Genomic DNA, 10887 nt, shown 5'->3' on the forward strand with positions numbered 1-10887 from the left:
GCTGCGCAGGCGCAGGGCGGGGCTTCGCGGCCGCCGCGTAGGGAGCGCCTGTTGGTTCTATTTTGCTCTGGCGCGTCAGAGCTCGGTTGGGGGCCGCTCCTGTGGTACCTGGCGTCAGCTATGGCGGAGACGATGGAGTTCGGCAAAGACCCCAACGGGCTCACCCATTCCTCGACTCTGTTCGTGAGGGAAGATGGCAGTTCCATGTCCTTCTACGTGCGTCCCAGCCCGGCCAAGCGCCGGGTCTCGACGCTCATCCTGCACGGCGGCGGCACCCTGTGCCGGGTGCAGGAGCCCGGGGCCGTGCTGCTGGCCCAGCCGGGGGAGGCGGCGGCCGAGGCCTCGGGAGACTTCATCTCCACGCAGTACATCATGGACTGCGTGGATCGCAACGAGAGGCTCGACCTGGACGACTATCGACTCGGCTCGGCGGCCGACCAGGCACCGGAGACGAAGGCCGGGGCCCAGGCCGAGGGGGGCGCCGCGGCCGCCGCGCAGTCCGAGCCGCAGCCGCACGGGGGGCGCATCGCCTTCACGGACGCGGACGACGTGGCCATCTTGACGTACGTGAAGGAAAATGCCCGCTCGGCGAGCTCCGTCACCGGCACCGCTTTGTGGAAGGCGATGGAGAAGAGCTCGCTCACCCAGCATTCGTGGCAGTCCCTGAAGGACCGCTACCTCAAGCACCTGCGGGGCCAGGAGCACAAGTACCTGTTGGGGGACGCCCCAGTGAGCCCCTCGTCCCAGAAGCTCAAGCGGAAAGCTGAGCAGGATCCCGAAGCTGCTGACAGCGGGGGTGAGGCCTCTGCCGCGAACGCGGCACCTGCGCTGCACCTGTGCGGGTGGGGGCGGGGCGCCTTCCCCTTCCTGCTGGGCATCCATGTTGGCGCGGCTGGTGGCGTCGCCCGGCCCTCCCCCCGCCCCTTTAGACATCCGGGTAAAACTGCACCATTTTCTTAATCGCACTTAAAGATATATTTTCCAGATAACTAGGGAACTGACGTGGTTTGATGTTCAAAAGGTACAAAAAGACTATCTAGAGATACCTACCCCCCCCTTCTTACGAACCACCTACCCAGTTGTCTTCCCCGGAGGCAGTGTGTTGTTAACCAGCTTTTAGGGTTTCTTTTCCAGAAACTCGTTAAAAAAATATATTCCTATGAGTTCAGATAGAGTATACGCCTTTTTAAAGGCATGCCGGACCAGTTTATTTCATGTTTTGGCTTCTGTGCGTACTCGCAGCAGGTTTCATCGGTTGGAATGGTCTTGCTGGTCTCTGGCTCAGGTGAAGTGAGTTTTTAATGCAGTCGAATTGGACGTGGGGATGCAGGTTGGTTAGGACTTAGTGCAGAGCTGTGAAGATGCTTCACTTCTGATGTAACTTAAACTGACAGACCCTTTTGTTGAAAGAAGCATGTCACCCCCCCCCCCCCCCCCCCCCCCCCCCCCCCCCCCCCCCCCCCCACCCCCCCCTTCCCCCCCCCCCCCCCCCCCCGCCCCCCCCCCCCCCCCCCGCCTCCCCACCCCCGCCCCTTTCCTTAGGTGGCTGGCTAGTCCCATGGAACACTTCAGGTCTGGGGAGGTAGTTCAGCATGCTTAGTAGAATTTTGTTTTTGGTAAACGTGACATTTCAGATTCATTCATTCAACAGATATTTGAGTGCCAGACACTGTTATCCTGCTGGGATATAACAATAAGTAAAAGTCCCTGCGGTCATGGAACTTAACATGCTAGCTGGGCAGTGGTAAGTGCTATAGAGAAAAATAAAATCAGGGTAATGGCTGGGGAGGAGGTTGTTTTCTACAGGGTGATCAGGGAAGGTCACTACATGCTTGAACAGAGACCAAAAGAGCAAGCCAGGTGGTTATCTGAGGAAGTGTTTCAGGCAGAGGGAATATTACCTGCAGAGGCCTGGAGGTGGGAATGTAGCTGGTGTGTTCTTGGAGCAACAAAGACCAGTGTGGCTAGAATGGAGTAAGCAACAGAGAGTTTTGCAAGAGAGGACAAGGCTATGTGTATGGGTGGGGTAGGTCGTGTAGGGCTTTGCTTTTAAATTGGTAGTGTTGGGCCTACAGGCTGTTTGGAACTTTGGAGAAAATTAAGTTGGCTTCACCATACTCTAATATTTTGTTGATCGGGTATTTAATTGTAAAGATTAAAATCCCAAAATGACTAAGAAGATATGGATAAGGGGGTGCCTGGCTGGCTCAGCCGGTAGAACATGTGAATCTTTTTTTTTTTAAAATTAATTAATTAATTAATTAATTTGACAGAGAGAGAGAGAGAGAGAGAGCGCGCGCGCGCGAGCGCACGCACCGGTAGGCAGAGAGGCAGGCAGAGAGAGAGGGGCAAGCAGGCTCCCCACGGAGCAGAGAGCCCAAGCAGGGCTTGATCCCACGACCCTGAGATCAGGACCTGAGAAGAATACAGAGGCCTAACCCACTGAATCACCCAGGCACCCTGAGGATGTGACTCTTGATCTCAGGGTTGTAGGTTTGAGCCCTAACTTGGGTGTAGAGATTACTTAAAAAAGAAAAGAAAAAAGAAATAACTTGGAAGAAAAAATGCCTGAATATATTTTAAGTTTATTTTTTAATTCTGGTATTGTTTATTAATCTTTTTTAAAATCTGGAGTACAGTTGGCATACAGTATTAGTTTCAAGTATGCAACCTAGGGATTCTACATTTGCATACATTGCAAACTGTCACAGTAAGTTAGGCTACTATCTGTCATCATGCAGGTTAATACAGTATCATTGATTGTATTCCCTGTACTGTACGTACATTTTACCCCCATGATTTATTTATTTTATACCTGGAAGTTTGTACTTCTTGATCCCCTTCTCCATTTTGCTGCCCTGCATCCCTCCCCCCCCATGTCAGCCCTCTTCCATCTCCATTCTCTGTATCTGTGAGCTTAGGTTTTGTTTAGTTTGGTTGGTTTCAGATTGCACTTATGATTGAAATCACATGGTATTTGTCTTTTTCTGATTTATTTCACTAGTATAATATCCTCTTGGTCTGGCCATATTGTTGTAGGTGGCAAGATTTCCTTATTGGGTTTTTTTTTTTTCCTACACACCAACTGAGTAGTAGTCCTGTGTGTGTGTGTGTGTGTGTATGTGTACCTGCGTATGTGTGCATGCACCACATTTTAATCCATTCGTTTTTATCAGTGGACATTGGGGTTGTTACTGTATCTTGGCTCTTGTAAATAATGGTGCAGTGAATGATGGGTTGTATATATATATCTTTTCACATTAGTGCTTTCATTTTTTTTTTTTAAGATTTTATTATCTGACAGACAGAGATCACAAGGCAGAGAGGCAGGCAGAGAGAGAGGGAGAAGCAGGCTCCCGGCCAAACAGAGAGCCCGATGCAGGGCTCAATCCCTGAGAGGGATCTGAGATCTGAGATCATGATCTGAGCCGAAGGCAGAGGCTTAACTCACTGAGCCACCCAGGCTCCCCAGTGCTTTCATTTTCTTCAGATTGATACGACAGAGTGGTATTGCTGTATTGTATGGCGGTTCTGTTTTTAATTTTTTGAGGAACCTCATTGGTTCTATAGTGGCTGCACCAGCTTACACTCCCCCCAGCAATGCCCGAAGGTTCCTTCTTTCTACATCTTGTTCAATACTTGTTATTTCTTGTCTTTTTGTTAATAGCCGTTCTGACAGGTGTTTTGTGATACTTCATTGTGGTTTTCATTTGCATTTCACTGATGATTAGTGATATTGAGCATCTTTTCATGTGCCTCTTGGCCATTTGTATGTTTTCTTTGGAAAAATGTTTATTCAGATTCTCTATTTTTTAATTGGAATTTTTTTTTGTTATGGAGTTGTTTGCACTCTTTATTCTGGATATTAACCTCTTATTGGATGTATGATTTGCAGTAGGTTGCCTTGGATATGCTTTTTAATATTTGCATGGTGATAGTCCTGAAACCAGAGAGATTAAAAAAAATTTTTGTTCAATTATTTGAAATTAAAAACTTTTCATGATAAAGTCAGAGAGCAAACTGGAAAAAGAGTCCTAATACATGGCAGCATTGTTTCCTTAATGTCCAAAGAGCTGGTAGAAGTTAGTGAACGGAAACTAATAAAAATGAGCAAAAGAAATGGAACTAGGATTTTCCGGAAAAGGAAATGAATGGCCGATAAGCAAATGCAGAATATTGTTATTAAATAAAAATAAACTGGACCCTGATCAGAGGATCGATAGAAACCATGCCTGGACTTATGACCCATAGAAACTTAAATAACAAATGTGTGTGGTGATGTTTTTCAGGAAAGTAAATCAGAACAAGGAAGTGTTGTTTTTTATCAGTGGGTACATGAACAAAATGGGTAATATCTAGAGATATCTTTTTGGTAATATATATGTTACATAAAATTTGCCATTTTATCCATTTTTAAGTGTTCACTTTGGTGGCCTTAAGTACATTCATGTTGTCATGTAACCATCACCACCGTCTGTCTTCAGAACTTTTTCTTTTTCTAAAACTAAAACTCTGTACCCATTAAGCACTGACTCCCCTTTGCTCCTTCCCCCAGCTCCTGACAACCACCCTTCTCCTTTTTTGTCTTTATGAATTTGGTCTACTTCATGTAACTGGAATCATACATTTGTCCTTTTATGATTGGTTTATTTCATTTAGCACAGTGTCCATGTTGTAGTATGTGTCTGAATTTCCTGTCTTTTTAAAGCTGAATATTCTGCTGCATGTATAGGCCATATTTTGTTTATTTGGTCATCCATCAAGGGACACTTAGGTTATTTCCCTATCTTGGCTGTTGTGAGTAATGCTTCTGTGAATATGGGTGTACTAATAGCTGTTTGAGACTCTGGTTTCATTTCTTTTAAGTATACATTCAGAATTGGAATTGCTGGATCATATGGTAATTTTGTGTGTAGTATTTTGAGGGGCCACCATATTATTTTCCAGTTGTGTATTTTAGTATGTATATAATTGTTGTAACCACACCTAAATCAGGATACAGAGCAGTTACATCACAACTTTCTCTGCTGCTCCTTGGTAGTCAGTTTTTGTTAAGTGGAAAAGAAAGCAGAATTAAATCCTTAGAGAACAAAGAGAAAAAGAGACACCAGAGGATGCTGAGCTTTAGGAGACCCTCCTTTCTGTAGATGGGATGTAGTGGCTTGTGGTGCACCCTCCTAATTGTCTGCAATGGCTGGGAGAGGCATCTTGCCCAAAGTCTTGTCATCTTAGGATGGCTAGCATTTAGGGACTGATCTATGGCGAATTTTGTCATGGCTTCCTCACCTCAACTTGGCCAGCTCCAGACTTCCCCATGGTTTCAGCGGAGGCTTTGTTGGAGCTTTTTCACCACTCAACTTCGCTCCTATCCTGCTTTCTTCTCAACAGGTGTTTTGCCAGAAGTGCACCCTAATAAACACCTACGTGTTAATCTCCATTTCATAATCTACTTCACAGAGAAGAGAACCCGATTTATGGCACGATTTTGTTAATTTACACATTTATAAATAGAAAGCAAAAATGAATTAACACTTTAAGAATATTTTTATTTTATGTGTTAGAGCCTGGGAAAAATATCTTCATTTGGATAGTACAACTTTTCAGAATCAAGTTAGAAATTTTTGAATATGCTTATCTTATGTTCTTCTAAACCTTCAGATCCAAAACTGGTGTCTTCTAATAGAAAAAATGTACAGGCTCACTTCTGGCTAAGAGCTCATAGAGCATGCATTGTATTTTTGGTTTCTGTAAAAAAGAGGCTACTTCTAATTTGGTGATGTTCTTCTCTTTAATAGAACCACAGAATAAGAGAACTCCAGACTTACCTGAGGAGGAATATGTAAAGGAAGAGATCAAGGAGAATGATGAAGCAGTCAAAAAGATGCTTGTAGAAGCCACCCGGGAGTTTGAGGAGATTGTGGTATGTTGAGTAGGTTTAACTTCTTCCCTACTTCATTCTTCTTTAAAATTCGTTATTGAATTAACTCTTTTTGTACACCTGAGGCCCAGCAAGGTAAGGGTGGGGGTGTGGGAGAGGGAGAATAGAAAGTGGGATTGATCTTGGTTTCAGATATGTAGCTTACAATCTGAGAGTGAAGTCAAACTTTTAACAGATCACCTAATGAATACGTGTATGCACAAACATTTTTTAATATTTAGTGTAGCTTCTGGTGTTTTGTGGGAATACTGTAGTTATATATATAAACGTATGTGCTCATAATGTATGCATAAACACTGCATATTTTCCACCTACACACACACACGGTCAGTCCCCCCTTAACCCATTATCTGTAAGTATATGTAAACACGTCCAACATGAATAACATAAGAAGGAGCATGATGGTACTGAAGGGACTGAGGGAAGTTCAGTGTGATTGGCGTGAAAAGGACAAAGCGGGGGGGCGGTGTGGTTGAGAGAGTAGATACTGAAAGAGTAAATTGGGACTTGGTAATTAGGAACTGGTCATATTCATCACTTTCTCTAGGTTGACGAGAGCCCTGATTTTGAAATACACATAACCATGTGTGACGATGATCCACCCACACCTGAGGAAGATTCTGAGACACAGCCTGATGAGGATGAGGAAGAAGAAGAAGAAGAAAAAGTTTCTGCACCAGAGGTGGGAGCTGCTATTAAGATCATCCGGCAGTTAATGGAAAAGTTTAACTTGGATCTGTCAACAGTAACACAAGCCTTCCTAAAAAATAGTGGTGAGCTGGAGGCTACTTCCTCCTTTTTAGAGTCTGGTCAGAGGGCTGATGGGTATCCCATTTGGTCCCGACAGGATGACTTAGATTTGCAAAAAGATGATGAGGATGCCCGAGATGCATTGGTCAAAAAATTTGGTGCTCAGAATGTGGCTCGGAGGATTGAATTCCGAAAGAAATAATTGGCAGGATATGAGAAAAGAGAAAACACCTGGCAAGTGAGGTTAAAAAAAAAAAAGATTTGTGATCATTGAACTTCAGAGATTTGTACATTGGAACTGACACTTGTCTTCTGACCAATGCTGCCATTGCCCTGCATAGGCTTCTCTGTGAGTATTAGATTTTGTAGCCAAGCAGAGTTGTGTAGGAGGCTAAAAGTAAAAGACATTGGATATATTTAGAGCTGTCCGTGGCAGTATCGGCGTGTTTATGAAAGGAAAATCTAAACCAGGGGGAGGTTGGCCTGTGTAGTAGTAATCCTTTCTGAATGGATACCTTACTATATTGTTTCAGGAGCTAGGGACAGAGTCAAAGGAGGGAGATTAGGAGATTGGTCTTTCTGGGCAGCATGAATAAAGAGCTTCCAATCTTTTGGCAGAAGCTCCTCTAGATTGTATAGATTCCAAATCAAGAATCTAGAAATGTGGAAAGTTTTAATTACAAGGCCTTGAATATAGACTTCCCTAAACCCTTGCATCTTCTCGTGAGCTCTGATTTCTCAACTGCTTTGGAAATCCCATATTCCCTTTGTTAACTTACTATTTGGGGACCTGCTCCTTGGCTGTTCTTTTCTTCCAGTCTTTGTCAGTCATACTTGTGACACGTGTTTCTTTATCACCCAGTTTTGTTTAAAACAGACACAGAACCCTAGAGAGTCTTAAAAACAGTCTTACTCAGTTAATAGTAATGTGTTCTTATTTATTGAAAATAGTTTGTGCTAAGGATTGTGTTAGATTTACAAATTAGTGAATTGATTCCTCTTTGTTGTGTTGCTTTTTTTGTTGAAAATAAATAGAACTTTGAGTCTCCAAGTGTTTTTATTTGATTGTGTTCACAAAACATTTTTAATGTAAAAACCATGAAGGAACTGACATTTTTTGGATCCTAATTAGGTCAATAAAGAACAGAGTGGTTTCATTTTAGAACTAGTAGGCTATTAAAAAGATGGTAGTTCTTCCGGATGGAGCAGAGAGACGATCTGCATCAAGGACTGTGAGAGAAGGCGGAACACTGGGAACTGCTGAGAGCTGGAGTGGAGAGGAGCGAATCACGAACCAGCAGGTGTGTAACAGAAGGAGTCGGTGCCCTACCCATGTTCTCTGGGCACTCACCATTCCAGCATGTTCCATTGAAGCAACCCAGATGCCCCTGGACCTTCCTCATTATTCCCCACCCCCCACTTAAGCTTTTGAAAATTTCTAAGACTTAAATAACTTCTATACCTTCATTAGTGGCAGAAACATTTTTTCTGGTCTCCTCTTTGCGAACTGCAGCAGTGGATTATGCTCCTGGTGTTCAGTCTTCCTTTGTTCCCTGTCCCTTTAAAGCGGATATATTTGCATTTTAAAGGTTGAAGCTGCTGCTTGAATTCTTGAGATCTCTTGTTTTTGGTCTAATGCTGTTTGCTGGATCATATCCCTCCTCTGCCTATATCCATAAGTTGCATTTAATTGCTTATAACAGAAAACTTAACCTACAGGACTTCAAACAAGGGAAATGGGATTATATCTTGTATATATAATAAGAAGTCCTGAGGCAGTTAACTTACGAGTTAAAATTTTTCTGCTCTATCTCTAGCTTGTCTTGTAGCCTGCTTACTTCATTGTCAGAAGTTGGCTGCTGTAGTTCTAACAGTGGGAGAGGGACTGTTTCCTCCTTGTTTCTCCTTTATTGGTCAGTGACCGTTCTCAGAAGCCCCTAGACTTCTCATTTTCTAGAATTTTGGCACATGCCCCTTCCTAACTTCTTAAATGACTAGATTGACTTAAATTTCAAGGTCTGTCTTTATTGGGCTGCAGATTGTATAACCTTCCCTGGGAATGTGTGAAGGGGAACGTAAGTCCCCAAATAAAAGTCGTCTAAAAACCTTCAATTGTACAGATAAATCCTAGTGACCTTCTCTAGGAACAAGAATATCCACCCAGTAGTGGATTATTATCTGTTATCATCAGCCTGGACTTAACCTTTTGAGTTCTCATTTTTCTGTGCTTTACCTTAGGGTTGTTAATATGTTTCTTTAGCATATTTTCTTTTATTCTCCCCCGTTAAAAAAATTTTTTTATTTACTTGAGAGAGAGAGAGCACAGAAGGGGAGGGAAAAGCAGATCCCTGCTGAGCAGGGAGTTCCATGTGAGGCTCAATCCCAGGACCTTGGGATCATGACCTGAGCCAAAGGCAGACACTTAACTGACTGAGCCACCCAGGTGCCCCTTGAGCATATTTTCTTGAAGCAAATGCCATTTATGCTTCTCTGTCAATAATAAACATTACCATAAAACTTATTCTGCTTATCTTTTTGCTTTTATCCTCTCAGATTCTCTAGTTTTCAGTATGGTTGTGCCTGTCAACAACAAAGGGCTTCCTCAGTTCTGCAGCATTCAGTTTTGATAGTTTGTTGCCTTTGGGGTGTTTCTGGGGAATGAATCAGGTTTTACAAGCTTGGCGCCTGGGCACTGTGGGCTGCCTCAGGTCATAAATTTGTGTCCAAAGATATGAAGAGCTCATCTGAGCTCTTCAGAGAAGCTTGCTGCTAACTGTTCTGCCTGTTTTGTGTATTTAACTGGAGGCTTTTCCACAATATAGACTTAAGTAAATCAAATTATTTTCTAATATTTTTAAAGCAGGTAGTGGAAACTTTTTACAAATAAATTTTTACAGAGGTTAAAGTAGTTAAAACATGGAGCTCATTAGACGGGGGTGGCTCTAGTGCCACCCAAGCAAACCAAAACCTAAACCAGAGACCATATACTGAAAGCTAAGAAAACCAAATGCAAGAAGAGGAAATTTGGATACATGGAGAGGCACACTGCAGTGTGTGCCCAGAGGGAAGACCATGTGAGGACACAGGAAGAAGATGGCCGTTTGCATAGCAAAGAAACAGGCCTCAGAAGAAACCAAACAGGCAGATACTTTGAGAACTGTGAGAAAATGAATTTCTGTCATTCAAGCAACGTAATCTGTTCATTCACAAACACCAAATCTGTCAGGTTCTTTTTTTTTTGTTTTTTCTGATAGATGCCACAGTAATTTGTTCCTTATGTGTGTATATGTGTGAGTTTTAATTTGTTAGGTGGTAAAGTCCAGCTAATATTAGGAAAAGTAATTTCTGCTGAGTGTAATTTGACCATAAATACTGATGTTGGAATATTCTGATGCTTGAGTGTTAGTGTGTGAACATCTAGAGAAACTCTTGGTGTAACGCACGCATATATCACTGGTAAGGATGTATACCTTATACCTGTTTGTGTTAGTGTAAAATGGCTATCTTTGTAGTACTGGGTGTATGTGCAAGGCCCTTATTCTGACACCTTCATATGGAAAGTAAACAGCAAATATGACAATGCAGATTGATAAAATGAACAAAAAAAATACTTTTCAAAGATATTTTTACTGTACCAAAGTAACCATTAGTACACCTTCATACATTAAAATCTACTTTGAAAAGTTACCATTTCAGAAGAGAAAAAATGAAAATGACAATGGTTATCCTCAGGTTTTAGTTTAATAGAAAATTTATAATTTTCTGGACGTTTGTATGTGTGTATATATATACATATATGTGTGTATGTATATATATAGACCCACACATAACACTGGTGAGTATATGAAAAACCTAAAAATGTAGAAATACTAGTATTAGAGTAAGTAATCACTACTGCATTTTCATTGTAAAATTTTTTATGTTTTAAATAGACAAAGGAAAAAAATACAAGTGAAGATTACTCAGTATCGTGGATTTATTCTAATTCATTTGATCATCCTCTTATTGTAGATACTAAGATAGTTTCTAGTTCCTACTAAAGCCCTCAGAGCTTTGGAGAAAAGCTCACTTTTATGAACTCACATCAGGAAATACACTATCCTTTTCATTTTCTACATGATAAACTAATTTCAAGTTTGCTTTCCCATCTTGCTAGCAGGAAAGGGTGTGCTGATGTGTCCCTGGTAGACCTATTTTTG

General features: G+C 42.3%; 1 protein-coding gene across 1 annotated transcript; it reads left to right on the forward strand.

Annotated features, from left to right (window-relative positions):
- The first annotated feature begins 34 nt into the window (after positions 1-34).
- On the forward strand, positions 35-7739 carry TERF2IP (TERF2 interacting protein). Its single transcript, XM_059381292.1, has 3 exons — positions 35-796; positions 5796-5920; positions 6486-7739. Exons 1-3 carry the CDS (start codon positions 121-123, stop codon positions 6888-6890), a joined length of 1206 nt encoding a protein of 401 aa, XP_059237275.1. The 5' UTR covers positions 35-120; the 3' UTR covers positions 6891-7739.
- Positions 7740-10887: the final 3148 nt, after the last annotated feature.

The sequence above is a fragment of the Mustela nigripes genome, chromosome 17 (genome assembly GCF_022355385.1).
Source record: "Mustela nigripes isolate SB6536 chromosome 17, MUSNIG.SB6536, whole genome shotgun sequence".
Classification (NCBI taxonomy): Eukaryota; Metazoa; Chordata; class Mammalia; order Carnivora; family Mustelidae; genus Mustela; species Mustela nigripes.

Coding starts and splice junctions, on each gene's coding strand:
- TERF2IP (XM_059381292.1), top strand. CDS start 121: ATGGCGGAGACGATGGAGTTCGGCAAAGACCCCAACGGGCTCACCCAT. Junction 797..5,795: donor CGAAGCTGCTGACAGCGGGG/GTGAGGCCTCTG, acceptor TCTCTTTAATAG/AACCACAGAATAAGAGAACT. Junction 5,921..6,485: donor GGGAGTTTGAGGAGATTGTG/GTATGTTGAGTA, acceptor CACTTTCTCTAG/GTTGACGAGAGCCCTGATTT.